Genomic DNA, 25,039 nt, shown 5'->3' on the forward strand with positions numbered 1-25,039 from the left:
ACCACCCACGTGGTCATCGAACTAAGCTTGTAACCACCACTCCTTCTACCTACCCTTTCCCTTGGCTGCTGTACGTAATTGGATTCAAGGGAAGTCCCATTTCTTTTGTTTATACTTTGATTTGATTAATCAATTCTGGCCAAACATTTATACAACTAGAAAATATAATTTGTATTGCGCAGAGGTGGTGGTGTTCTTGATCATGGTTTTAAAATTTAATGTCTTCTTGTCTATGTTGGTTTAAATATTATTTTTTATAAAGAAATTTTATTCGTAAGTTAGGTGTTAGGATAAATTTGTTATTTTAACAGGAAAAAAAAAATCACTTTTAAACTGAAATCAAGATCCTGGTCATTTTCTCAATTTATGTGTGTCACTTTTATATTTATTTAGGCCCCATTTGAGATTGTTTTTCTTTAAAAAAAAATCAGTTTTTCTTTAAAATTTTAGATTTTATTTTATTTGGTAAATAGATAAAGAGGCTGAAATTTGCACACCCTTTTTTACATTCTACACATCTTTTGTCTTTTTTTTTTTAATATTTCTTATCGATTCACAATGTTTATTTTCCAAAACTACCATTCTCTCTCTCTCTATCTCCCTCCATCCACATAACCCCATTCTCCCCTCTCTCTCTCTCTCTCTCTCTCCATCCACAAAACCCCATTTGTGCAATCAAAGCAACAAATGACGGCAACCACCCTATTTCTCCTTCCTTCCCAATTTGAGAGACAAACCCAGATAAAAGAAAAAAGGGAGGATGATGACATACGCAGCCTCAGCTTCAACTCCCACCCGGCCATTGTCAAAAGCAATGGTCTTAATAGCACTAGCGCTTCTAGTATCATTGATTGCAGCACAACAACAAGGAGGAAGGGCGTCGGTCTGGTTAAAGCCTCGTCACCTACAAGACCCACCTTGTCCAGCAATTGGGATTTTCAGTTCGTCGCTACTACTACTACTTCAGCTCCACGCGTCCCCAGATTCGAAGAGCTCGATACCACCAACATGCTCCTCCGTCAGAGAATCATCTTCTTGGGTTCTCAGGTTTCATTTTCATTTGAATTATTGAAATGGGTTTTGGACAATGTTGTGAATTTTTGTACTCTCGTGTTTGTTGGAAGCTGAATTGAATTGTTAGAAGATGGAATTTATGGGTTTTGTTTCATTGAGTTTTGATGATGGGCAGGTGGATGATATGAGGCAGATTTGATAATAAGCCAACTACTATTTCTGGATGCTGAAGACCCCAAAAAGGACATTACATTGTTTATCAATTTGCTTGGTGGCTCGGTTCTCGTCCTTCAATCCACTCAAGTCCCTCTCCTCCTTCAGTCCATTACCTAGTGCCCTTCATCCCCGTCTTATCTAGGAACTTATCCACCAAAAACCCATCTACCAAATCTTCTCTCACCTTAAAAATATTGGCGGTAATCTCAATTGACCGGAGAGGGAGGTTGCCGTCATTTGGCCTTCACCATTCGTTTTGATGATGAAAATTCAAGTACAAAGCTTAAAGTGTGGGTTTCCCAAGTGGGAATCTGGAGGGAGGGGGAGGGAGGGAGGGGGAGAGAGAGTGTGTGTGTTTTAGTTGTCGCTGTGTAGGGGTGATTTGGTAAAAGCAGCAAAATGGGTGTGTAGAATGTAAAAGGAGGTGTGCAAATTTTAGCACCCATAAATAAAAAGCAGCTTTAATTAAAAATTATAGGTCACTAGCAACAGAATTTAAAAGCAGCCCAAAAGTTGATTTTAGAAGCTGTTGTGGATCAAAACACACTCTGAAGTTGTTTTATGTACTGACAACACTTTTAAAAATATTATTTACCAAACACGAAACTGTTTTAATTCACAGTTAATTATTCTCACAACACAGTAGCAACAGTTTTTTTTAAAAGTCACAACAATTCCAAACTAGCCCTTAGTTTCTTTATAGTATAAGAAATAGATTATTTGTTTTTCCAATGTATGTTATGTAGTTCTATTGACTTTAGGGATTGTGTTCTTTTAAGATTGATCTATATTTTCTGCTCTAACCCAATCCCCTAAAACTTTTGGTCTAGATTCCAGCAGTTATGGCTAATAGATCACGGTACTATTGGAGTGATCATAGTGATCACATATATGCTTTATCAGAGAAGATCATAATAAAGTGGCAGCTTATGTCGTCGAGAATGGGAGAGCTTTAGTGTTCGATTCTTCTTCTTCAATGAAGCCGGTAACTATTGCGTCCCTAGTAAGTGGTGGGGTTTATATACATTCTCAACATGCCTTTACACGTGTGGCGATTTCTCAAGTCATACACGTGGACAAGTTATATCGGGTGACGGTGAGCACGTGTGGCCATCCCTGCCTTTACACGTGTGGCGATTTCTCAAGTCATACACGTGGACAAGTTATATCGGGTGACGGTGAGCATGTGTAGCCATCCCTGAAACCAAACAGGTGGGTAACCAGCTCTGATATCATGATATGAGGTTCACATTCAAAACCAATTGGCAATGGATGAAGTGACTCAAACCCTTATAAACTCATAAGTAAAGTTATATTTTTCCAATGTGGGAATTATATTTATACACATTTGCAACAATGACTACTGCTTCTCTGAATCTACTCGAAACTTTTCGGGCCTTTTACGAGATTGCATTTACTATTATGATTCAGTATCACCATTTATAGTGGTCGACTTGTCTGCGGGTAGGCCTGACAATTCAGCCCATGACCCGTTAACCGCCCATTAACCGCCAGCTAAAAACTCATTTATTTCCGCCCAATAACTTAACGTGTTAATGAGCTGCCAACCCGTTAACAACCCGTTAGTTAACGGGCGGAAACGGTTTGCACGACGGAACCCATGGAGCCCAATTAGAAAGAAAAAAAAAAAAACACAGTCTAGCACTCTAACAGTCTAACCCTCACTTCTCTCGCTGACACTCTCCTCTTCTCCATTTTAGCTGCTCGAACCCTCTAGGCCTCTACAGTCTACCCATCTCTACGCCGCCGGCCGCCGCTGCCAAAGAGTTCGCCGACGGAACCCTCTACAGTCTACCCATTTCTCTTCTTTCACTTCTCGCAACTCTGCATTTTCAGCTTGTTCTGTTCTCGCCGACGGGCTCCATGGTGAGTCATGATTGTTCTGTTTCATTTATGTTTTCTTAGCTTTCTTTCTATCGATCTCTGTATTGTTTGTTTTCTGGGATTTGCGAACTAGTGGGTGTTTGTATTTTCTGGGATTTGCGAATTGGTGTTTGTATTTGGATCTGGGTTTTTTTATTTTTCTGATGTGCAATATATATGGATTTGTATATATATGGATTTTTCTGAGAATATGAAGGGGCAAAGGAGCTAGATAATCTGTGGAGATGGTTTGATTCTGCACTTCTTTATGGGCTTCTGTTTCTAGGAAGCTCATGGAATTGTTAGAATTGGAGTTTAGCTGTTGTTTAGCAAATGTGATGCAAAGCTAGTTTATATATTAAGGTTTTGGTTTTGAGGTCAGTTGTTCATGAAAAAACGTAGAACCAGTAGAGGAAGACAACGGAGAAGGATTGAAGCTAAAAATGTTCTGTTTCTGGGTTTTGTTTCTCTTTACCTAAAGAATTTACTTTTTTTTTGTAACTGCTCACTGTGAAGTTGATACTTGGCCTTTGAATTGGATAAAGATTCTTAAACTTCGTTATTCCTTGAGGCTATGCTTTCTTCACATACTTGGAAATGGGGGAAAGCATTTGTGTGGCATGAGTGGATCAGGCAGAAACAATCAGTAAGTCAGGTTTTAAGGAAAAATTATTCCTTGCTTTCCCTTGTCTTTGAGTTGCAGTGCAGAAACAGTCAGTCAGTCAGGTTTTAAGGAAAGATCCTTTGGTGTTTTTCATTGTGATTGATCCGAATGGATGTTGGCCTCAGTAAAATTCTGATGAGTTGTTTGAGATGTCTACTGCACTTATCAACCAAAAGTTCTTGGAGTTCTCTACGTTGGTTTAGCCAAAACACCAACGGCATGATCTTCATATTGGGGATGATAATCAAAGGGAAGCTGTCGACTTTAGACAAAGTATCTGTTTATTTCCCTCATACTATTAATTCTTGTCCCTCTAAGCTGTATTGGTTTTAAAGTCTGCTGCAATTTCTTTCTTGTGACTAATTGGAATCGTCTCTCTTGGCTAATATTTCTGTTTGGGGTGTGTCCTTGGTTGGTCTGATGACCATTGTGTACATTGTACATATAGGGCTTTGCTCTTCCTTTGTTAATATATTCATTTATAGTTGGTAAAGGGTATCTGAAATCAAAAACTTGGACTTTGTACTTGGAAGTGTTGAAGCATAGTAGTCTTTCTGCTACTAATCTAGTGTTTGAACTTGATGAATAACTCTTTCAGTTTGTGTTTACGGTCATTTGATTAATAACTTGATGGGAAATTTTTGACAATTACCTTGCTGCCCCAACTTGGGTTATAAGCTTGCTTTGCCAATCTCAGCAACTTGATGAATTCCTAATTAACTAAGTAGCTTACATTGATATTATAATATCTAGAAAGTGAAAAAAAAATTTTAAAAAAAGAGTTTCAATGGGTAATGGGTTGGAAAATATATATATATTTAAAAAAAAAAAAAAAAAACTTAGCGGTCTTAACGGGTTCCAACAGGTAACCCGCGAACCCGTTGGGCTCAACCCGTTATCTTAACGGGTTAAACCCGTTAAGACCGTCAACCTGTTAAGCCCGCCCGTAACCCGCCCGTGACCGTCCAGTTGCCAGGCCTACCTGCGGGTAGTTCTTCTTATGCAATATAGTAATGGGCAGATGAATTAATAATGTCCCCTCTTATATTCGACAGTTTCATTAATCAAGGTTTGAGGTAAGACGCACTAGCAATTTATTAAAAAATAAATAAAAAATAAAAAAATCAATGCATTGCATATGTGCTGCAGTAGTTTTGTTATATGGATTATTTATTATTTAAATTTTCGGATCAATCTGCTTCACACTAGGCTACATTAGACGTTTCAACTGTTTGTTCTTTTTTTTTTTTAACATTCTCCGAGTGTAAATTGAAGCATCTAAACGTAAGACCAACCAATAGTAGATAGAGAGGTCTAAACTTTATAAACTGTCATGTGAATTGTGAAGTCTCCTTGTTTCTGCACAACTCATGCTCGTTGATACGTGCGAGTACTTGCTATTCCATTATATTTATTGAATCTAGAAATAACGTACAATTCGCATTCCATTGCTTCATTCCTCTACATAGTAAAACTATGTAAAAGCAGGTAGCTGGCATCTAATTGTGATATAAACAAAGTAGCTACGAACGTACTGTCATCAGTAGACCATGGTGTCACTCTGTTGACCATTATCTGTGGCAAACAAACAACGAGGACAAGAACGGTGATAAAAATGAGTGTCGCCTCAATTGCATAGGTACCTCTGGCCAAAGCAAAGCACCTATTGCAACTTTACTCATATTTAACATACCAAAAGTACAAAGACGTCGGTCCTCTTTTAATTAGTTTTAGGTTTGGACTGCCTTCTTAGATCTTAACCTATACTTTTGTGCTTACTCGAAATTCAACATCTTATGATAAGGTTAACTCATTTGGTCTTGCGTCATTTAGACCCCTATATAATCCATTATGTCACGTACCATTTTCTTCAAACTTTATCACATTTGTAAATTAAGATGGAAGATCTCTCGTTGATGATACTAGTTTTGACCCTCATATCACTTTTTTCTGGGTATTTTATCAAGTTTAAAACATCACTAGGGAAGAAACTTCCACCAGGGTCATTTGGTATTCCGTTAATTGGAGAGTCCATAAGCTTCATCCGAGCACAAATACAGGACGGATCCGATGAGTGGATCCGGTCCCGTATCCTCAAGTATGGACCAGTCTTCAAGACCTCGCTCATGGGATCTAAAACGGTGGTTATAACTGGCCAAGCTGGAAACCGGTTTGTGTTTGGTGGAGGTGACACTGGTATTGGAGGCAACCAAGTAGCAACTGTAGCCAGAATTCTCGGAAAGCACAGCATATTTGAGATTTCTGGGTTTAGGCACAAGCTTGTGAGGAGTGCCATAACCAACTTCCTAAAGCCAGAAAACATTCAAAGAATTGTAGGCGAAATCGATTTGTTAGTCAAAGACCAAATTTTCAAGGTAATGGTTTAATTTCGTCAAATTATACATGTTCTAACCTGTCTTGTTAGGCAAGGTATCTCTAATGAACTCATCAGATATGGGGTGTAGGGTTTTATCTCAAAAGAAAAAAAATATTGTAGTATGTAGTATCGGCTCTCACACACACACACACACATATATATATATTGAATATTGTTGTTTATTCAAAAGAGGTTACTCCTCTCTTTCACTCGATCATCTTTCAGCCAAAAAAAATATATATGATGATATTGCATCGAGCCACATAACCCTAGCTAATATCTATTTCGATTGCAGGAACTCGATGGCAAGGATGTAGTACAATTAGTGCCTTTGGTGAAGAGATTAACATTCAAGGTTACTTGCAGTTTGTTTTTTGGACTGCCAGAAGGCAAAGACCAAGATACATTGTTTGAAGACTTTACTATTGCCATCAAGGGTCTGTGGGCAATTCCATTAAACCTTCTAGGCACTCAATTTTACAAAGCAGTGCAAGCACGTGGCAGGATAGCCAAGCTCCTCACCAAGCTCATCAAGGAAAAGAAGAATAAGGCAACAAAAATGACCCCCCAGAACAATGACATCATCTCAGCCCTGCTTCTTCTGATAGATGAAGTTGGTAAGCCTCTGCAAGAGCAAGAGATTGTTGATAATCTCATCACTGTGATAGTTGCTAGCCATGACACCACCTCAATTCTCCTGAGCCTCCTTTTAAGGCATCTTTCTACAGATTCCAAGATTTTCAGTGAGGTCCTTCAAGGTAACCAATGAAATTGTAATTACTATAATTTACCATATCCATGTCGATCACTTTGTTTGATGTACGTTCAACACAACTTACTGTATATACGAGGACATGCAGAGCAAAAAGAAGTAGTTAAAGCTGTTGAAGGAAGTGAAAGAAAGGTCATTACATGGAATGAAATCCAAATGATGAAGCACACATGGAGAGTGGCCCAAGAGCTCATGAGGATGACTCCCCCCGCTTTTGGTAACTTCAAATGTGCATGGAGAGATACTAACTTCGATGGCTATGATATCCCCAAGGGATGGAAGGTGCATGCATGTTACCCTAACTCTAAATCTAACCCTAGCCTAGCTAGCCAGCTTCAAACTTAGTACGTATTTTGAATTGAACTTGATCGAGCATGGAACTTGGCTCGGATACAATGTTATAATTAAGTGAAGCTAGTTCAATGCAAGATTAATTTAGGGTTTAAAACCAAAGTTACAAACAGAATGTACGTTAACTACAATCATTTGCAGGTTTTCTGGGTGGCATCTGGTACACACATGGACAGCAACATATTTGAAGATCCAAACAGGTTTGATCCATCGCGATTCGAGAACTCAACGAAATCATTTCCTCCGTACACATACATTGCATTCGGAGCAGGCCCGCGAATTTGTCCTGGGGCAGAATTTGCAAGGATTGAAGTGCTGTTAACGATTCATCATTTGTTAACAAAGTACTCATGGACGCAGATGATCAAGGACGAGCCTTTAAGACGTGAACCCTTGCCTTATCCAGCCATGGGACTTCCGGTCAAACTTCACCAAAGGAACGATATATAATAGTACCGGACCATATGAACCACATGCAAGAGAAAGCCATCGATCACCATATTTTATGTACCACAAGACTATCCGAGTGCTTTTTATATGTACGTAGTTTCATAGCTAGCGCGGGATATTTGGTATTATATACAGGGACCGAAATCTTCTGTCCCCATTTCCCTATCCCCACCCTGTCCCTTCATTCTGATTGGTTAACAAGGATTAAAAAATGAATATAAAGATTAAAAAATTAAACAAAAGTTTAAGATAATAATTTTTTAATCTATATCAACCAATCAGTGAAGAGGGACACCTATCCCCATCTCATTTGGGGACAGAGGATTTCCTGCCTATATACAGTTATCAATAATCAATAAATGAGGAATGAATTCTCGTGAGCTAACAAATAATGAGTACACTTAAAAAAAAAAAAAAAAAAAATGATGAGTATTGTTACACTCTTCAAATTAAATCATTAAAATTAAAATAAATAAAATTCATACGTACACAAAATGTTATAATGAATTATATATTATGTACATACTCGTGTTTAACATGATCTGTGATAGTCGTAAATTTCGTTTTGTAGTTGAAGAAAAACAAGAAAAAGGTCATCATCAACGTTTTATCAAAACTTATGTTTAAGGCCATTGAAACGGGCACGCATTGCTCATCAGGTGAGAGGTTGGTGTTACACTGACTGAAAGTCTGAAACCCTCAGGTGGTGTGGTGTCTACTCTTGAAACGCATAAATTCTTTGCCGTTTCGGTACCGCCACGCATTCCCCATTCTTCCCCAACCAAATCCACCTGGCCATCAAGCATGTGACACGTGGACTTCCAACGGAAAACAGAAACATCCTACGTGGCAAATATCGCTGGCTTGATTGGCTCCCCTTCCCGCCAAGCTTGTGCCCCGCTTGCGTCAACCCGGGAACTCCATGCACTTTCCGCGTGTCAACACGCGCCAGGTCCCGTACGTCGCCAATTCAGACCCACCCTCCACACAATCCGCAATAAAAACATGTAGTCAACCGCCTTTAAAAAACACAACACCCTCGATCTGACTCCATCAACGACCCCGATTCAAACATTGAGAAGAATTCAAAACGCGCGTTTCGTGTGAGGCTCGTGCTCGAAGCAACCAAGCTCGTGCCCCCCTCAGCAAGGCAAAGCTTAAAAACAGAGACTGCCACTTCCAAACGGTATTCGGAAATAATTGAAACTCCAAAACGGCAAATGCTGCTATTAAAATTCCAAATCTCATTCACATTTGGATTCCTAATTAAGATCATCACATCCCACACCTGACTCTCTATCTACCTGCTCCAGGTCCTCGGAAACCTGAAAAAGCCCCAAACGTCGTCGTTTCGGCCGGCGAATATTGGATGGCGTCGTCGCTGGGCATTCACTGCGGAGGCACCCGATATGTCGGTCGTCAAGATCAGAATAATCTGTGCAGTTCTTCTGACTACGCTCGGCGGTGTTCTTGTTCCGTCGCGATGCCGGCTCCGAGGAATCGCGGCAGGGGCACAATCGTAAATTCGTCTAGTGTGGCGGTGGCGGAAACGAAGAGGAGCGTGGGGCGGGAAAGGAGCGGGAGCGAGAAGGTGGACGAGTGGATGAGGGATTCGGTGACGGAGATCGTCAAGAACCTAAGGGAGGCGCCGCTGCTGGTCCACGTGTACGATGGGAAAGAGAAGCGGAGGATGGAGACGGAGAAGAAAGTGGAGGAGGAGAATTGGGACGCGCTGAAGGGGAAGTGGGAGGCCGGAGAGGCGCCGTTGCCGGAAGGCGTTATATTCGTGGAGGAGCTGATGGACGACGGCGAAGTTGACGGCACAGAAGATTCCGTCATCGATGGGATAACGCGAGCGTGGGGGCTGGTGGTGCAGGGGAAGGGGGAGGAGAGTGGGCCAGCTTGTTATTTGTTGAAGACGAGTAGAGTTAATGTCGGGTCGGGTTATGGGCTGGGGGTGGGGATGGGCTGCACTCATTTCTGTTTGGTCCGAGTCAAGAGTTTTAGGGAGACGGCCCAGTCGCAGCTCAAGAATAGTTGGTTGTTGCAGGCACAGATGTAAGGTCAGGGAAGATGATATTCGGCCAATTGAAAATCGAAGCTCAGTTTGTAAAAGAACATTTACTGAAGCTCGAATCCCAATTGATTATTGATGTTCTTTTGAATCATATTGGTTCATCAAGCATCATGTAAATTCCCAATTCATCATTGATGTTCATTTGAATCCTAGTGGTTCATCATGTAAATTAGTAAGAGTATTGAAATTCAAAGAGAGTTTATTGAACATGCATGATCCATTTTTTTCCTTTTCCTAAAATGGCGGCTTCGTTATTGATGGGTGATTAGTATAGTAATGCAGAAGTTTGGTTTTATATGAGTAACATATCATATATGCGATGAGTTTACTTTGAATGCAAACAATGAGTTGGTAAAGAGTTATTTGTGAAACATGAATCGATTCTAACTCTTGTAAGCTTGACGTAGAAGGGACGTGCTTCAATTGGTAAGCATATCATTAGCTAACAGGCATGTGTGAGGCATGAGATGGACTTGCATGTAAATTACTTTTGGTGTTTGGTCCACTAATGATGTGTCATAAGATAATGACCTATCTAGCTTAACCTCCATCATACATTGTGGATTGCTTTGATGTTTTGTAAGAATGTTTGGACAATATCTTAAGTTCACGTTCAGCACAACAACTTGTTATTATTTGCAGAATAAGCAATTAGAGAATCATTGAGAATCTAACTCCTAGAGACTTTATTTATGTGGATTCTGAATAAATAAAGTGTAGGAAATCTAATATGACTTGGCTATTAAGTTAGTCTGTCAAAATAGATATGTATTAATAGAGGTTTAATTGGAATATGATTCTGTTTCTTTTATGGGAGGATACTGAATATCCAAGCCTCTATATAAGGCTTAGGTCCCTGTACTCTCTCATCATCGGTAATATAGTTTTTCTTGCCCCATAAGAGAATATCACATGAGAGAAGCGCAGAAGACTTAGGCTTGGATTGAGTGACCATTCAGGTTATGGTTCATGATCCATTTATCAAATTATAATTCTTTATTTTATGTTCATATAATTGTATCTATATTATCTTGTGAAGTTATCTTATATTTATATTTAATCTAACAGTTGGTATCAGAGCCAACTTCACAAAATTATAGATCTTTTATTAATAGTCTAATTCAGAAATCTTTTGTTTTCTTTTGGTGTTGGAACAAGGAACCAAGGAGTTGAAAAGTTGGAAGCTACCGATTCATTAAGAGTATAATAGGGCGATAATAGAGGTAAAGAAAATAACAACTGGGCATTCCGTTCTCCTCTCTACTTCTGAGTGGCAGACCAAAAGGAAAGAGAAGTTAGGAGTGAAACGATGATGTCACCTCATAAACAAAAATGAGCCATTATCCTTGCTGCGTATTTAAGTGATGGCGAACCGCCGGTGGATCAATCCCAATTCAGATGAGCAATTTCAATTACTATCACTTTTTGAATTTCTCTATCCCCAATATTTGTGTGTGTACATATAGATGTATAAGCATGCATAATTGTTATTCTCAGTGATTGGTTTTTAGACTTATTGAGTTGATATAATCTAATAGTGTACTTTGATCAATTAAGGATGCAACTTCAGCGAAGTGTTTGCACCACTATGGAGGAAGTATGATTGAACCAAATTGCAGTCCGGTAACACAATTAAGCTTCATGTTATCTTTCTTGCACTCTTCTGTTACCATTTATACGAGCACATAAAATCATAAACTTGCATTATTACTAAATAATAATAATAATAATAATAATAATAATGATGATGATGCTTGTGTTACTATAAAATACATGCAATGATTGTGAAGTTTCACAGGCTGGGTTTTCTATTAGTATTTTACACTTTGTGTCTTTGTATACATATGTCCTGGGATTATACTAATTTTATTTATTGAATATCATGGATTCATCATTATAATAAATGTTTAAGGCACACACTACTTCTGTGAGCATGTATATTAGCTTGATAATTTGGAGTCCAAAATTTTTTGTTTTATTGGCTCTTAAGAAACGTGCAGGTAGCATATAATTAATATATATATATATATATATATGGAAATTGCTAAAGAATCTCCATTTTGATATTGTAAACATCAATATAGTTATAGATCCCTCTTTAATTGTCTAAGGGTCATTTTAATTGATAACTATATACATATTGTGTGTGTGTGGTATCAGTAAGTTTGGACTAAATTTTCTATATATGCTACCAATTGCAATACGTGTTATATGCTAGTCATATGTTTGTTGAAACCAAATCGACTTGTTTGTTATTAACAATTTTTATGGGATTTAACTAAAGGAAACTTGAATTGTGGGTTTCAATGGTTTTGCTATTTGTCGAAGCCTATTATTTTGCCTATAACGTACTAGGTACTTGTACGTTTGATTCATTGATCGATGGTTATGTGCTTGCCAAGTAGTGAAAAAAAAATATATATATATATATATATACACACACACACATATACTATTTGAATTTTCTTTACCTTCAAAATTTTGCTTTTATGCATTTGTTTTGGCAATGTTATGACCATGGAAGTGTTTATATAGAAACTTCATATCAGTACTGACATATTTGTATTTGGCAGTTTTGCATGAACAGTACAAATTTATTATTTTGATATTGATAAACACTGTCATCACATATATAATGTTTAAATGAGAGCATATTGATTGTCTTGGTTGCTAAAGGGTAAATGCAATAGTTCTAGATCCAGCAACCTTCATAGCTATGGTTTTTGAGACTTGTATCGTGGGACACTGGACTCGAGCACCTTATGAAGAGAGAAAACACTGCTAATGTTCAAAGCTTAGATTTTGCAGTGACAATTGATCTAACTTATATATAATTGGTATATGGTGGGTCTTTTCTCCTGGTCTTCATATCATTAATTATGGCTCCAAATTTTGTGGTTAAATTTTTTTTTTTTTTTTTTTTGCTATTAAAGATAAAGCACCGGAATATTTTGTCAATTTCGTATTTGTACATGCATATAAAGAGAAGGAAAGTTTTACGCAGTGACATATACAATATTAAATATGCAATAAAAATTATTGTATGTTGCTAACTTGTAGCAATTGAAAGCAAAGATTTTCCTTATGCAGGATAGAGAACCTTTTATGGTATGAATGTTTTTTTTTAACTGCTCAGAGAAATTCATGCATTCTTATAACACTTGTTTTTAATCTTCAGTCAATTGTTGTGATTGCCATATGGAATCAGAGTACAACTATATTCTCCTTTGAAAGTTTACTTTTGTGTTGTATGCTTACGGTAGCTAGCGTGTCTTAATTTGAACATGCGTCAACTAAGCTTTGATGAATATAGTGGAATTTCGGGGAATTTCGAAATGAATATTAAATGTTATGATTGGTTATTGGAATTTCTTCTTTTGACCATATGTTCTTATACAGATAAGAGATATTATTTAAGCAAATGAATTCGCAATGCTTTCAAATGCGTGTCATTTATTTAGTTACGAATAAGTTCTTCAAGGTTGTCTATTCATTAACTACTTTACGCTAATGTCAGAATGTATATTAAGCTTTTGATTATGTGTCAATTATTTTGAGACTCGACGTCAAGGATACACTTCTTGAAATCAGATTGCAGAGATACTTTTGTGCTGCACTTATGTTTGCTTCCGCTGATATGTTTTATGCAATACTTGGAGCGTAAGGTATGTTTTCAAGAAACGTTGGAAACTGTACATTTTAAAATTTTATATTTGATTGTCAATTATTGCTTAGAGCAGTCAAGGATGTAATTTTTAATTGAAGCATGCTGCCTTGGGTATTTAATAAAGATATTTAGTGATGATCATATGTTGATGAATACATTTTTATCTTATTACTCCTATATGATCTTGAATATCCTACATTGTTCTTTGCATATGTTGATAATCATTATATTAATTGCTTATGTAAAATTTTATTGACAAGAAAATATAGAAAATATCTCCCAAAGATTAAGTCTTGTTAAATTTTACTGTAAGGATAGTTGGTGTTTCATCAAGCCTTGTGCTTGATTGAGACAAAAGGAACCAACTTTGATCTTAGGTCTCTGGGGTGTCTCAATGGTACATGTTGCAGACAGCAAACCGCCATTGTGATCCTTCATTGATCATAGAGGTTATAAGATCAAGAAACTTGTGTCTTTGCATAGCAGGATCATGAATGTATCTCCAACAGGAGGAATGACTTCATGTTCTTAAAATGCAAAACAGCACACCACAAAATAAAGGAAAGCATATAAAGATAACTGATCTTTTCTTCTTGCCAACAGGTGTTGACTGTGTCAGGGATAACATGTTTTCTTTTATTTTGGTTCTGTGAATTAGAAACTTCAGAATGTCAAGTCTTCGTGCCAACAGGTGTTGCTTGACATTGATAAAAACACTTATGGGGCTTAATACAGTACATCATTATTTGTATAATGGTTACAAGTGTCTACTATTTTCTCATTACTTGTAAGACATATCAAACAGTATCCCCTTTATCTTCAAGTACTAAATGATCTATTCCTGAAATTATTTTTGGAATGTAATGACTATGCTAAGTATTTGAATATGAAAGAGTACATTAGCAATTTGTTTTATGCAGTCACATGTTTCTGGTTTAGATGTGGTATAAATTTCTTGTTAGAAAGATGATTTGGAATCCACAATTTACAAGCTATTGTGGGCTACATGTTTGGGTAAAATATTGTAAACATGTTTTAATGCTTCCAAATTGTTTTAAAGCAAATGATGATAGAACGAAGATTTTCAAAAATTGCTATATATATTGTGATTTTATGTGCATGAGAATATCATTGAAGTTACAATAAATTTTCACCAAAAGCATGTATTAATTGCAGATTTTCAGTTATTTTAAAGAATATATTTGCATAGACAAAATGTTTTCTTACCAAGTCTTCTGGATATGAAATTGATTCTTGTTTAAAATATAAAAAAAAAAAAAAAAATTTAAAAGGGGGAGAAAGTATTGTATTTTCTTGTTTACATTTATTATTATTATTATTGTTATTATAAGGATCTTTTGTAGTACTTGATTTTGACATTGTTCTATTTATTAAATAATTGATTAAATCTGCAACTTTTAGCTTTCATTATTCTCATTGTCATAGTGGGAGTAATGGTTAAATTTCATGGCATGAAAGGATATTTGCATATAAAAAAAAATTAAAAAAAAATTAATGAATTGTGTATTTTGCAGCCTATAAATTTTTTTAATTCATTAGTTTCGGATATTTGAATTGTTTTTTTTTTTTTGGCTTAATCAGTCTTATTTCAAACCGTTTGTTGAAGTTGGTGATGTCTTAAGATTTACTTTGGATTGAACAAGTTCTTATTTTTGTTTTGGATGCACTACAATGAGAATTCTTGAAACCCATTAAAAATTCTATGGGTTAGTAGGAGTAATTTTCTACAAGAATATTGTCTTACTTTGGCTATGTTCTCAGATTAGTTTTCCTTGAACTCAACTTGACTTTTTCTGCCAATATGCAATACAGTTATTCCGTTGTTATCTACAAATTAAGTTGTACTGAATACATGTTTGTTTTGGTTTAATGTCATTGAAGTATGGCAGGTTTAGTGGGAGTAGATAGCTTCTACTTATCAATGATCTTCTTGTTATATTTTGACTTTGGACTTCTCTTTCGTTATAGTTTCTATTAAAGATCTCATGCTAACATGGTAAATTGCTATTGCAATGTTAATAAAGGCCTTTTGTGCTTTGATTATGAATTAGCTATTTGATTTTATGTTGCTCTCGGAATATTGAGGCAACAATTCAGCATCTTTTAGATGGATAAACACTTTCATTAAATTTCTTTGGAAATTTGTGTTTGAGGTTTTGGAGATCAAAACCATTAGGTAGGACCATATACATGTTGCATTAAGACTCAGATTCATACATAAGCACATGTATTCTTCAGTCATATCTTTGTTGGTGACTCATGTGGATTGCAGTTGTGGCATTAGTAGTTTTGGAGTGCTTGTGTTTTGTTAAACATAATTCTTTCCTTAGCTTTATGTCATGGTTGCAGTTTGACCGAGTCTTGAATTAGATTCATAGAACTCATGTTTCTCAGGTGCACACTTTAGAGTGATTGCTACATCTGATTTTCAATAACATTCTTGTTGAGTGAACTTACGATAGTCCAAGTGGGAGATTGTAAGAATGTTTGGACAATATCTTAAGTTCACGTTCAGCACAACAACTTGTTATTATTTGCAGAATAAGCAATTAGAGAATCATTGAGAATCTAACTCCTAGAGACTTTATTTATGTGGATTCTGAATAAATAAAGTGTAGGAAATCTAATATGACTTGGCTATTAAGTTAGTCTGTCAAAATAGATATGTATTAATAGAGGTTTAATTGGAATATGATTCTGTTTCTTTTATGGGAGGATACTGAATATCCAAGCCTCTATATAAGGCTTAGGTCCCTGTACTCTCTCATCATCGGTAATATAGTTTTTCTTGCCCCATAAGAGAATATCACATGAGAGAAGCGCAGAAGACTTAGGCTTGGATTGAGTGACCATTCAGGTTATGGTTCATGATCCATTTATCAAATTATAATTCTTTATTTTATGTTCATATAATTGTATCTATATTATCTTGTGAAGTTATCTTATATTTATATTTAATCTAACATGTTTACCTTTTACATTTTGGAATTATCCTTTTTCATGTATGATGCTCTTAGTATTTTGGACGTTTTGCTTTCCTTTTGAATTGATTGCCAGATTGGTCATTTGAGTTATGCAAATGGTGAATGCTGGCTACAAACATATGCTTTCAATATAAGTACTGCAATACAATTTCTATATATAAGATTATACAAATCGTTACACAAAAAAGCAAAAGCAAAATGTAATGTACACTTTATTTTTTTATTCAATCGTAAGTTTATTTGTATCAATAGATTTTTTGAAAATATTGAATAAGTATTTGGAAATCGTGCTATGTCAATGCTAGAATATTGCACCTGTGCTGATGAAACAACCTTATCAAAGACTTGAGATAATGGATTAATTCGATAAAAAACATGATCAAATAACAACAAGAGTTCGTTGAGTTGCTTGTCCTACAACTCAGCTGAGGTGAGCTCACTGTTGCATCAATTAAGAGGTTTAACCTCATTTTCTACGTATCTTATTGATGATGCCGGTAGTGGAACACCGCATCTTCGCAATGAAGGGTTGAACTTTTGCTCTAGACCTTGGATCAGAAACACCTTCCACATTGTTCAAGGTTCCAATGATCCCAAAGCTACCATGCCTAAATTTATTAGGTAGAGGGATAGCGGAAGAATGACTAAGCATCTGAGTAACAGAAGACATGGTTGGCCTATCGGTTCTAGTCCTCTGCATACACAATAATCCGATTCTGATGCATCTCTCCATTACTTCAATTCCTGAACCAGTCCACAACGTTGGGTCTATTAGATTTCTAATTGTCCCTTCTGCCCAATTCTTCCATGCCTGCATTTTGAATATAAAAAAACATACTTAGTCAGCATGCACCTAGCAGAGATCTTTAATTTTCATTGCATTCCGCTGCAGTAAGTAATACATCAAGAGTATATATACTACTACAGTATTACTTACAAATCTCAGAAGATCCTTATCATTTAGCTTTTCGGAAGCCAAACTACTAATTTCTTGTCCACTTACTATCTCCACGACTAACGCACCAAAACTGTAGACATCAGATTCTGCAGATGAATGTCCAACAATTGCTTCTGGAGCCATGTATGTGCTGCATCTCAACAAAAAGAATTATCGATCAACTTTAGTTAACAACTTGTATATTACTTAGACTTGGCTATGGAATAGTAAATATATTACCTAGACATCAGATTCAGCAGATGAATTCCATTAATGTTGCCTTGTGTTTGATCAGCCGCAAAGAATCTTGCCATGCCAAAATTTGAAATTTTGGGATTCATTTCTGCATCTATCAAAATGTTACTAGCGTTGATATCGCCATGAACAAAGTGACTGTCATGAAGGTGAAGGAGTCCCCGTGCAATGCTCACTATGATGTTGTACCGCATCTCCCAATCCCATTGTCTGCTCTGCATTCGGTCTACATTTACATAATAAGAATCATTGTATTACGTACTTGATGGAGTGCTGGACTAATGTTGCAAGCTAGTAACACGCTATTGGACTAGTAAATTTCTCCTTTACCCTTTGACAAAAAAATGAATAAACTAAAAAAAAAAAAATTTGCTAGATACCAAATATGATGCGATCAAGAGTTGCGTTAGGGAAATGCTCGTAGACAAGAAGCCTTTCAGAATTTTCTTCCAAGGCACACCCTAGGAGCTCAACTAGATTTGGATGTTGAAGCTTGGGCGCCATTAACAAAACCTCTTTCTTAATTTCCATATACTCTTTCACATAGTTTATTGAAAGCCTCCTCACTGCTATGCTTTTGTCGTTGGAAAGACTACCCTGAAATTTATTTTTTAATGAAAATAAACAATTAAAATGAAATACTATTAAGCCACTAAACCTGAAAATAAATTGTCGAACTAGTAGTGTAATGTGCAAATAACTGGTATAAGTTAATTGGCCTATTAATTAACATAAATATGTTAATTACTGCTCACATATATTCTGGGGTTGCCTTACCCTGTAAACAGTGCCATATTCATCATCTCCAAGTTTATTTGCTTCAGAAAAGTTATTTGTGGCAACTCGAATGTCGCCACAGTCGAATTGCAAGGATCCCATTGTCTCAAAACTATTAGGTTGCATCCCTGGGATAGGTTGTGGCCTTCTCTTCTCTACTTTCATGTAAATGCCTACGGATATCATTAGTCCAATAGAAACAACAACTGCAAATGGTATAACGATACGGGCTATTCTATGGTTGCTAGCAGCAGCACGTCTTGCACGGCTCTTAGGGTGAATTTTGTCAGGCTTATCAGGTAATTCTCGAGGGATAGGGGAAGAATTCCACGGGCTTTGACTTGGAGCTATACCCGGGCTTTGACTTGGAGATCCTGCAAAAATTCACAGATCGAGTCAATCTATCTATATGAACGTAGGCACTTAGCAATATTCCTTAATTTGTTGTGCAAAAGACATAAACGGAAAGATCAACATAATTTTACAATACATACATATATATGTCACAATTTGTCCCTTTTTTCTTTTGGGACAAATTATGCACGTACCTGACTCGGGAATTGTGGTCTTGGTCCGGTCAACCTGGTCCAGCTGATAGTTGAAGTTACAGCTGGGTCTAAGAACTCGCCCACCCTCCTTTCCATCACAACATTCCGGGAATTCTTCAAAAGCCCCGAGCAAGCAAGTCCTGCACTGTAACTCGGACAAATCAGGAGTGCACTCTACAAGTGCCGTTAAGGATGACAGTCCGCCGTTACCATAGTTGAGAATGGTTGCGTTATCTTTCGCAAACTTCAGAGAACCATCTGCTGCAGCTTGAATTCCTAATCTTTCGAGTAGGATGGTGAGATTGCGAAAAAACATATCAAATTTGGATGATGGTACGCTTTGTGTGCTCCACATATCAAAAGTTGGCTGCGTTTCCATGACACCATATATGGAGCGGTTTGAGTAGCGCAGCATGCAGTTGTCGTACCAAATAATGGCCTCCTTCTGATTGGGACATAGCTCCATGAGAGCACTTCTAGATGCATTGAGGCATTGAAGGCAGTCGCTTGTGGTTCCAATATCTCCTTTACACAGTCCGATTGCATATATTGCCTCGGATGATGTATTTCCGCCATAGGAGGAATTGTAAAAGCCAAAGTCGTTGCCCTTGGTAGAGGGAAGGGATGAGAGAAGGTGGTTAAGGTTTGTGCTATAGGAGTCGGTCGTGGTGTAGTTACCTTTGTCGTTTGAACAGAAGTGATTTAGCAGATCAGCCGCCGGCTGCGGCTGAGCAAGGGTGGCCGCTTGAACGGTGCTACTAATGATGATGATAAGTAACATGATGGGAGAAAGGATTAGACGTGAGGAAACCATTATATCTGTCATGTTATTTCCACCGGCCATGGATCGCATTATTTTATAATTAAACCCAACTCTTTGTATGGAACTTTCTGTGGTATTTCAAGGAAGGAGGCTGAAGGAGCTAGCTAGAGTAGTGCAGGACCGAGCTCATCCATGCGAGCCTAGTGTTATGTAACTTCCATGAGACACGAAACATCAGAAGAGAGTTGCTTGGTCAATAAGAGTGTGCCATAGCATTGAACAGTCCCCGGTCACACACAACATATATGGATTTGAATTAGCTCACCATTTTCAGTTAATGGTGATACCACCCATGTATGTAAAATTAACACGTGTTATTGGATCTAACTATGGTTAGATATAATTCATAATCAACTAAGGAGAGTTCTGGGATACGCATGCTGTAACTTACAGCCGGTCAAACCAGTGTACGTGGAGCACCACAATCCATAGCTTGCCAAATCTTGGGGCATGGTGTAATTTCACAGTAACAGAACGTTAATCGTAAAATTTTGAACCGTTACGGTAAAAGAAGGGAGCTGCAAAGAGGGGAGATTATAGACAATTCACAGAATAAGCCACTCTTGTTGCATAAGGCACCACGTATCACAAAACCAACACCAACACCAACACCCAAACAAGGAATTGGATGAAGGCAACGGAGCATAGCGAAAGGGAAACAGAAAATCGAAGATCAGAATTGAAAAAATAAGGCAAGAAGCCTCTGAAACAGGGCATCGCCTAAGCAGAATCGCGAAGGGCGGAGTTTCTCTCCACCGGCTCTCACGAGAGGAGAGAGGAAACCCAGAGCGAGAGGAAAGGGAATAACGGAGCCACCTGTTTCATTTTGGTGTTTATTTTATCCTATGTTCATATTGTGATTAATAAGGTATTAGTTCTGTTTATGAATTTGGAAGATTGAGCTCTAGTTTTGGTGTAAAAGCTTGATGGTAACTCTGATCCGGGAATCCTTTTCATATTCATTTAATCAGTAAGTGCATGTATTTTCTTATTCAGAAAATGCATGTACTGGAATCATGATATATGATGCTGGAAATCATGATCTGCATTATTGGATGTTTGCATTGTCATATTTTTTTTTTCTGTGAAAGTGGGCTTTGCATAAATTATTAATTTTTTTTTTTTAATAAAGTTAGATTTAAGGAGAGTGAATTAGAAAGTGGGAGCATTTCATTGAGGTCTGTAGTGGTTGGTCATCACTGAAGGTTGTCTTTCTATGAGGTTTTCCTTTTACTCGTGTATGAAAGAAGTATTATGTTCATATATACAATGCAGCAGTGTAGTTTGTGCGATGTGTTGTCCAGGCATAATCAACTGTCTGGGCTTCATCTACTTCTATCATGTCTTTGGACCGAGTAGCAACTATGTTTTCCCGACAGATTTTTCTTTTTTGCATGCCATTTTAGAGAATTTAAGGAACCACAAGGCCAAGAGTTTCCTGTCAACCAATAGAAAATCTTTTGTATGTAAGTCAGCAACGACGATTAGTTATAGCAATTTGTGCTACTGATAGGCAGGCTAATTGGAGAGCTTCTAGCGATTATCTGTGTGCTTGGGGAGATTTATATGTCACCTTGTGAAAATTGTATCTTGTTCGTACTGTGAGAATTGTTGGTTTATGTACCACTGATCTTTTACTATGAGTTAGTTGGCTGTCAGTATGACATTGACTTACCAGTGTTAATTCCAGGGAGTAAACTAGGTCCTAGAACAATGATGGTAGTCTTTCTATATAGTCGCCAAATCTAAGTAAATATGCCAGCAGATATACACTTTTTACAATAGAGCGAGTTGCTTTTTACACTAGAGCAGATATGCACTTTTATTTTGGATTAAGCGTGTGAGATGATATGGTAGAGCATTGGCAGCTTATTGATGTTTTATCCTATTGATATAGCAAGACTGATTACTCCATTTTTATATTCCTAGTTGGAGTTGTTCTTGACGATGTCAGTTTCACAACTCTATGATTTTTTCGTTTCTCCCCATTTGTTTTCCTTTTCTGTCTGAAATATAGTTGCACGCTTTATTTCTACTTTTGAAATATTTGTTCAGGAGGAGTTTTTAAGTTGGAACTATTTTGCCTGAAGAATATCCAATGGCTGCACCAGAGGTAGTTTGATTAGGAGTCACTTTGATCTGTGCCAAGGCTTTTTTGCTTTTTGTATTGATGTTGTTAGTTCTACACATTTGTTTTTAATTGTTTGGTTTAAGATATGTACAATTTAAGTTCAATGATTTCAAAGATTCAGGGAGAATACGAAATAGATCATAGCAGTGGGTAGAACTTTTAATTTTGCTTCACATGTGAATGGTTATTCGGGTATTTTGTTAAAATGCAGTTTTGTTTTCTCCCTCTATATTATATATTTTAAGGGGCAATTTGTTGTTGGCATATGTTTTCAGAACAAATCAAGTGGTAGATTTCGAGAGTAGTAGTAGTGAGCAGTTTGTAAAGATGATGTCGTTTAGGGTTTAGAGTAATTAGTATCTGGGATTTGCAGAGTCATTGCATGCAGGGGGAATTATCAGGATCTTAAAAGAAAATTATTTAAGTAACCCAACATGAAGGATTACAATAGCTGAAGTCATGGCCTATGTTGCCAATCATTCTGGAATAAATATGATTTATCATCTTCCTTTACGACTCTGACTCTGGTTGTTCATGATATATGGATTGGAATGTTTTCAACTTTGGTTGAATATATGGAGTGCAGATGTTGATAGAAATAATAGTAGGTTAATAAAGTGGTATCACTTCCACAAGCGGTCAATACTGATTTCACTATCACTTCCACATATCATGCTCTTCAGTTGCACGATATCTGCATCATCCAAGCAACCAGCTAGTTCTACTTCACAAGTCTCATCCCTTACATTCATTACCCCCTTAAAATCCTCATGGCTGATCATCAAGTGCCTCCCATGAATCTTCATGCCTACATCAAAATTGTCGACCAACATTTGGCAAAGGTGGAGGTTCAATTTGCTGCACCGGAACAAGAAAATATTACCAAATCCCATATCGCTGATTGCTAAAACCTTTTCATTTGACAGCTTTCCAACAGTCTGTTTGAACTCTTTTGCCCGGCCGGCCATTGAAATGATAATGGGAACTTCACCAGAACTGTTACGAAGCTTCCATTCTTTCCATCTTCTTGGCAATCACCTCTTATGGTAATTTCAGTGTCACCGGTCTTTTCCTGAAACATAATTGTAATTGTCATTGTCAACTTCCCACTTTGTCAGCCTTATTCTATTATCATTCCATGAACTGTTTTTACTGATATTAAACAAATGACTCGAACGCTGTACCTCATTAACTGCCTATGCCAATTTCTTCATGCGTTTTTTGGGATTTTTCGATGGACTTGACCTTTATTCACAATCAATTACATCAATTACCATTACATATGACTGCATATTTTTTTTAAAATAAACAATGTGCTATGACATAAACTACTTACTCGTCTGAACTGCATGAACTTCCACTTTTACTTGGATCGCCTCATGAACTCTTTTATACATGTCTGTTGTCCATCTCTCTCTTTTCGATGCCTCTTGCATCCAGCCGTTTGCTTGTTGCTACCGTTTACCACACCAATTCACCTGTTTTACGTTCGGATCAGACCACACATAAGGTTAAATACAGAAGACCAACAAATTAGTACTAACAAACTGCTAAAAATACCGTAGTAACCCCGACATCTTTTGCCCATCTCGCAATAACACAAGACGCTTTCCTGAGAAGTAAATGGAAATCCTAAAAAGCTAAGTACTTAATCAATGATTTCAACGACCCAACTTAATCACTTTTCTATTAAAGTATATCCTGCATCATATTCTACACTACACAGAAAAGCAGGTAGGACTTCTGTATAAGTTTCCAATGATTATGGCTTCATAACTAAGGCCGCCTACCTATTTCCATTAATGATTTCTCAGTCAGTGCAATTAACTTTAACAGTGCTCTTGGACTCTTAAGAAGCTCAATCACATATAAACCACTATGTATTACATATAAACCACCATGTATTATTGATTCCACCCAAAGATACACTCACTAGATTACACTCTTAAGTGGAAAACTTGTTTCTAATCCTTAAAGAGAAAAGTATAATCTTTCCTTTGTAGTTTGGGTCATGTTCCTGTCTATTGGCAGCATTTGTATGTGATGCTTGTGTGCAAGGGTTAATGGTATTGTTTGTGTTTACTAGGAACTAATTACAAATTAAGCCACCCAGATGTGTAAAAATTATGCTACATTTTATGGCAGAAATTTCTATGCTTCAGGAGTTCAGGACAACATGTACAACTTTGATAACATTTTCAACTTTAACGAGCTTTATGAATTGGTCTTTTTCAACAATACTGACAACTATCCATTTGGCTAACAAGCAAATCACATCATATGAATCTTTCAAATCACATCATATGAATCTTTCAAAACAGTGTTCTGTACACAGAAAAAAAATTTGAAATCTTTACCAGCATACTAGCACTGCCATGTGCTACTCTCCAGAAACGAAATATTGTACTCACAAGAAAAAGGATAGAAAAAAAAAATGGACTAGTTCAAATTAAACAAGGATCCTAAACAAGACTCTACTAATTATTTTTCAAATCTATGGAACTGAAATTGAGCTACAAAGGAAGCCGTGCCTATACCAAATGGAAAATTCCCAGTACAAGTTTTAACAATACTATGATTCCACACTACCAAGACCCCAATTCAACACAAGCCCAAAGACTCAATCTTGCATTTTGCTCACTTTTCCAATCATCACCAATTTCTCATAAAACACAAAAAAAAGATAGACAAAGATAGTGAAGCATTTTACCCAGAAACCATGCCAACTTCACAGGAGGGTCAGGAGCTTCTTCGGTCAAGTACCTAAACCGCTCCGGCATGGTACTCTCCCCTCTACTTTCCTCCTCAGCTTCATCAACGCCATCCTCTTTTGCACTCACACGACCCTTAACTTCCTTTCAAACAAAAATCCAATTGCTTTCCCGGAAAACCCACGTAATAGGCTTGGTTTGTGTTCAAAGATTGGATTTTGGTTAAAGAGCGAAAGGGAATGGTTTGGTTATGGGAGTGGGCTGCAATGAACCAACCGAAATGTAGACCAAGGGGGCCCCAGTGACGTGGCCAGTTAACATCCTCACAAACTGATTACTTTTTGTTGACTGTTAATGAGACGTTATCAGTAATTTTTGTG

The 25,039-nt window shown here is 37.1% G+C and overlaps 3 protein-coding genes, 1 long non-coding RNA gene and 1 other non-coding gene across 6 annotated transcripts; 3 read left to right on the forward strand and 2 right to left on the reverse strand.

The window, feature by feature from the left end:
- The first annotated feature begins 586 nt into the window (after positions 1-586).
- On the forward strand, positions 587-3,500 carry LOC112182746. Its single transcript, XR_005805496.1, has 2 exons — positions 587-1,047; positions 1,190-3,500. It is a non-coding gene; the product is annotated as an uncharacterized LOC112182746 (transcript).
- A 2,176-nt stretch (positions 3,501-5,676) lies between these two features.
- On the forward strand, positions 5,677-7,728 carry LOC112166516 (taxane 13-alpha-hydroxylase). The gene is made up of 4 exons (XM_024303413.2): positions 5,677-6,153; positions 6,451-6,913; positions 7,016-7,209; positions 7,420-7,728. The coding sequence occupies exons 1-4, from the start codon at positions 5,677-5,679 to the stop codon at positions 7,726-7,728; spliced, it is 1,443 nt and encodes a 480-aa protein (XP_024159181.2).
- A 1,064-nt stretch (positions 7,729-8,792) lies between these two features.
- On the forward strand, positions 8,793-10,018 carry LOC112194441. The gene has a single exon (XM_024334682.2). The coding sequence runs from the start codon at positions 9,098-9,100 to the stop codon at positions 9,788-9,790; it is 693 nt and encodes a 230-aa protein (XP_024190450.1). The 5' UTR covers positions 8,793-9,097; the 3' UTR covers positions 9,791-10,018.
- Positions 10,019-16,769: 6,751 nt separating this feature from the next.
- LOC112183191 (cysteine-rich receptor-like protein kinase 27) lies at positions 16,770-19,853 on the reverse strand. Its single transcript, XM_040511156.1, has 6 exons — positions 18,995-19,853; positions 18,447-18,820; positions 18,050-18,266; positions 17,655-17,895; positions 17,415-17,565; positions 16,770-17,288 (listed from the first exon to the last, which is right to left on the reverse strand). Exons 1-6 carry the CDS (start codon positions 19,845-19,847, stop codon positions 16,944-16,946), a joined length of 2,181 nt encoding a protein of 726 aa, XP_040367090.1. The 5' UTR covers positions 19,848-19,853; the 3' UTR covers positions 16,770-16,943.
- A 2,500-nt stretch (positions 19,854-22,353) lies between these two features.
- On the reverse strand, positions 22,354-24,909 carry LOC112186060. Of its 2 annotated transcripts, XR_002930640.2 has the most exons (4): positions 24,659-24,909; positions 23,285-23,426; positions 23,133-23,193; positions 22,354-23,020 (listed from the first exon to the last, which is right to left on the reverse strand). It is a non-coding gene; the product is annotated as an uncharacterized LOC112186060 (long non-coding RNA). The 2 variants fall into 2 exon arrangements; XR_002930632.2 differs by lacking the exon at positions 23,133-23,193.
- Positions 24,910-25,039: the final 130 nt, after the last annotated feature.

Source organism: Rosa chinensis, chromosome 1 (assembly GCF_002994745.2).
Source record: "Rosa chinensis cultivar Old Blush chromosome 1, RchiOBHm-V2, whole genome shotgun sequence".
In the NCBI taxonomy this organism is placed as follows: domain Eukaryota; kingdom Viridiplantae; phylum Streptophyta; class Magnoliopsida; order Rosales; family Rosaceae; genus Rosa; species Rosa chinensis.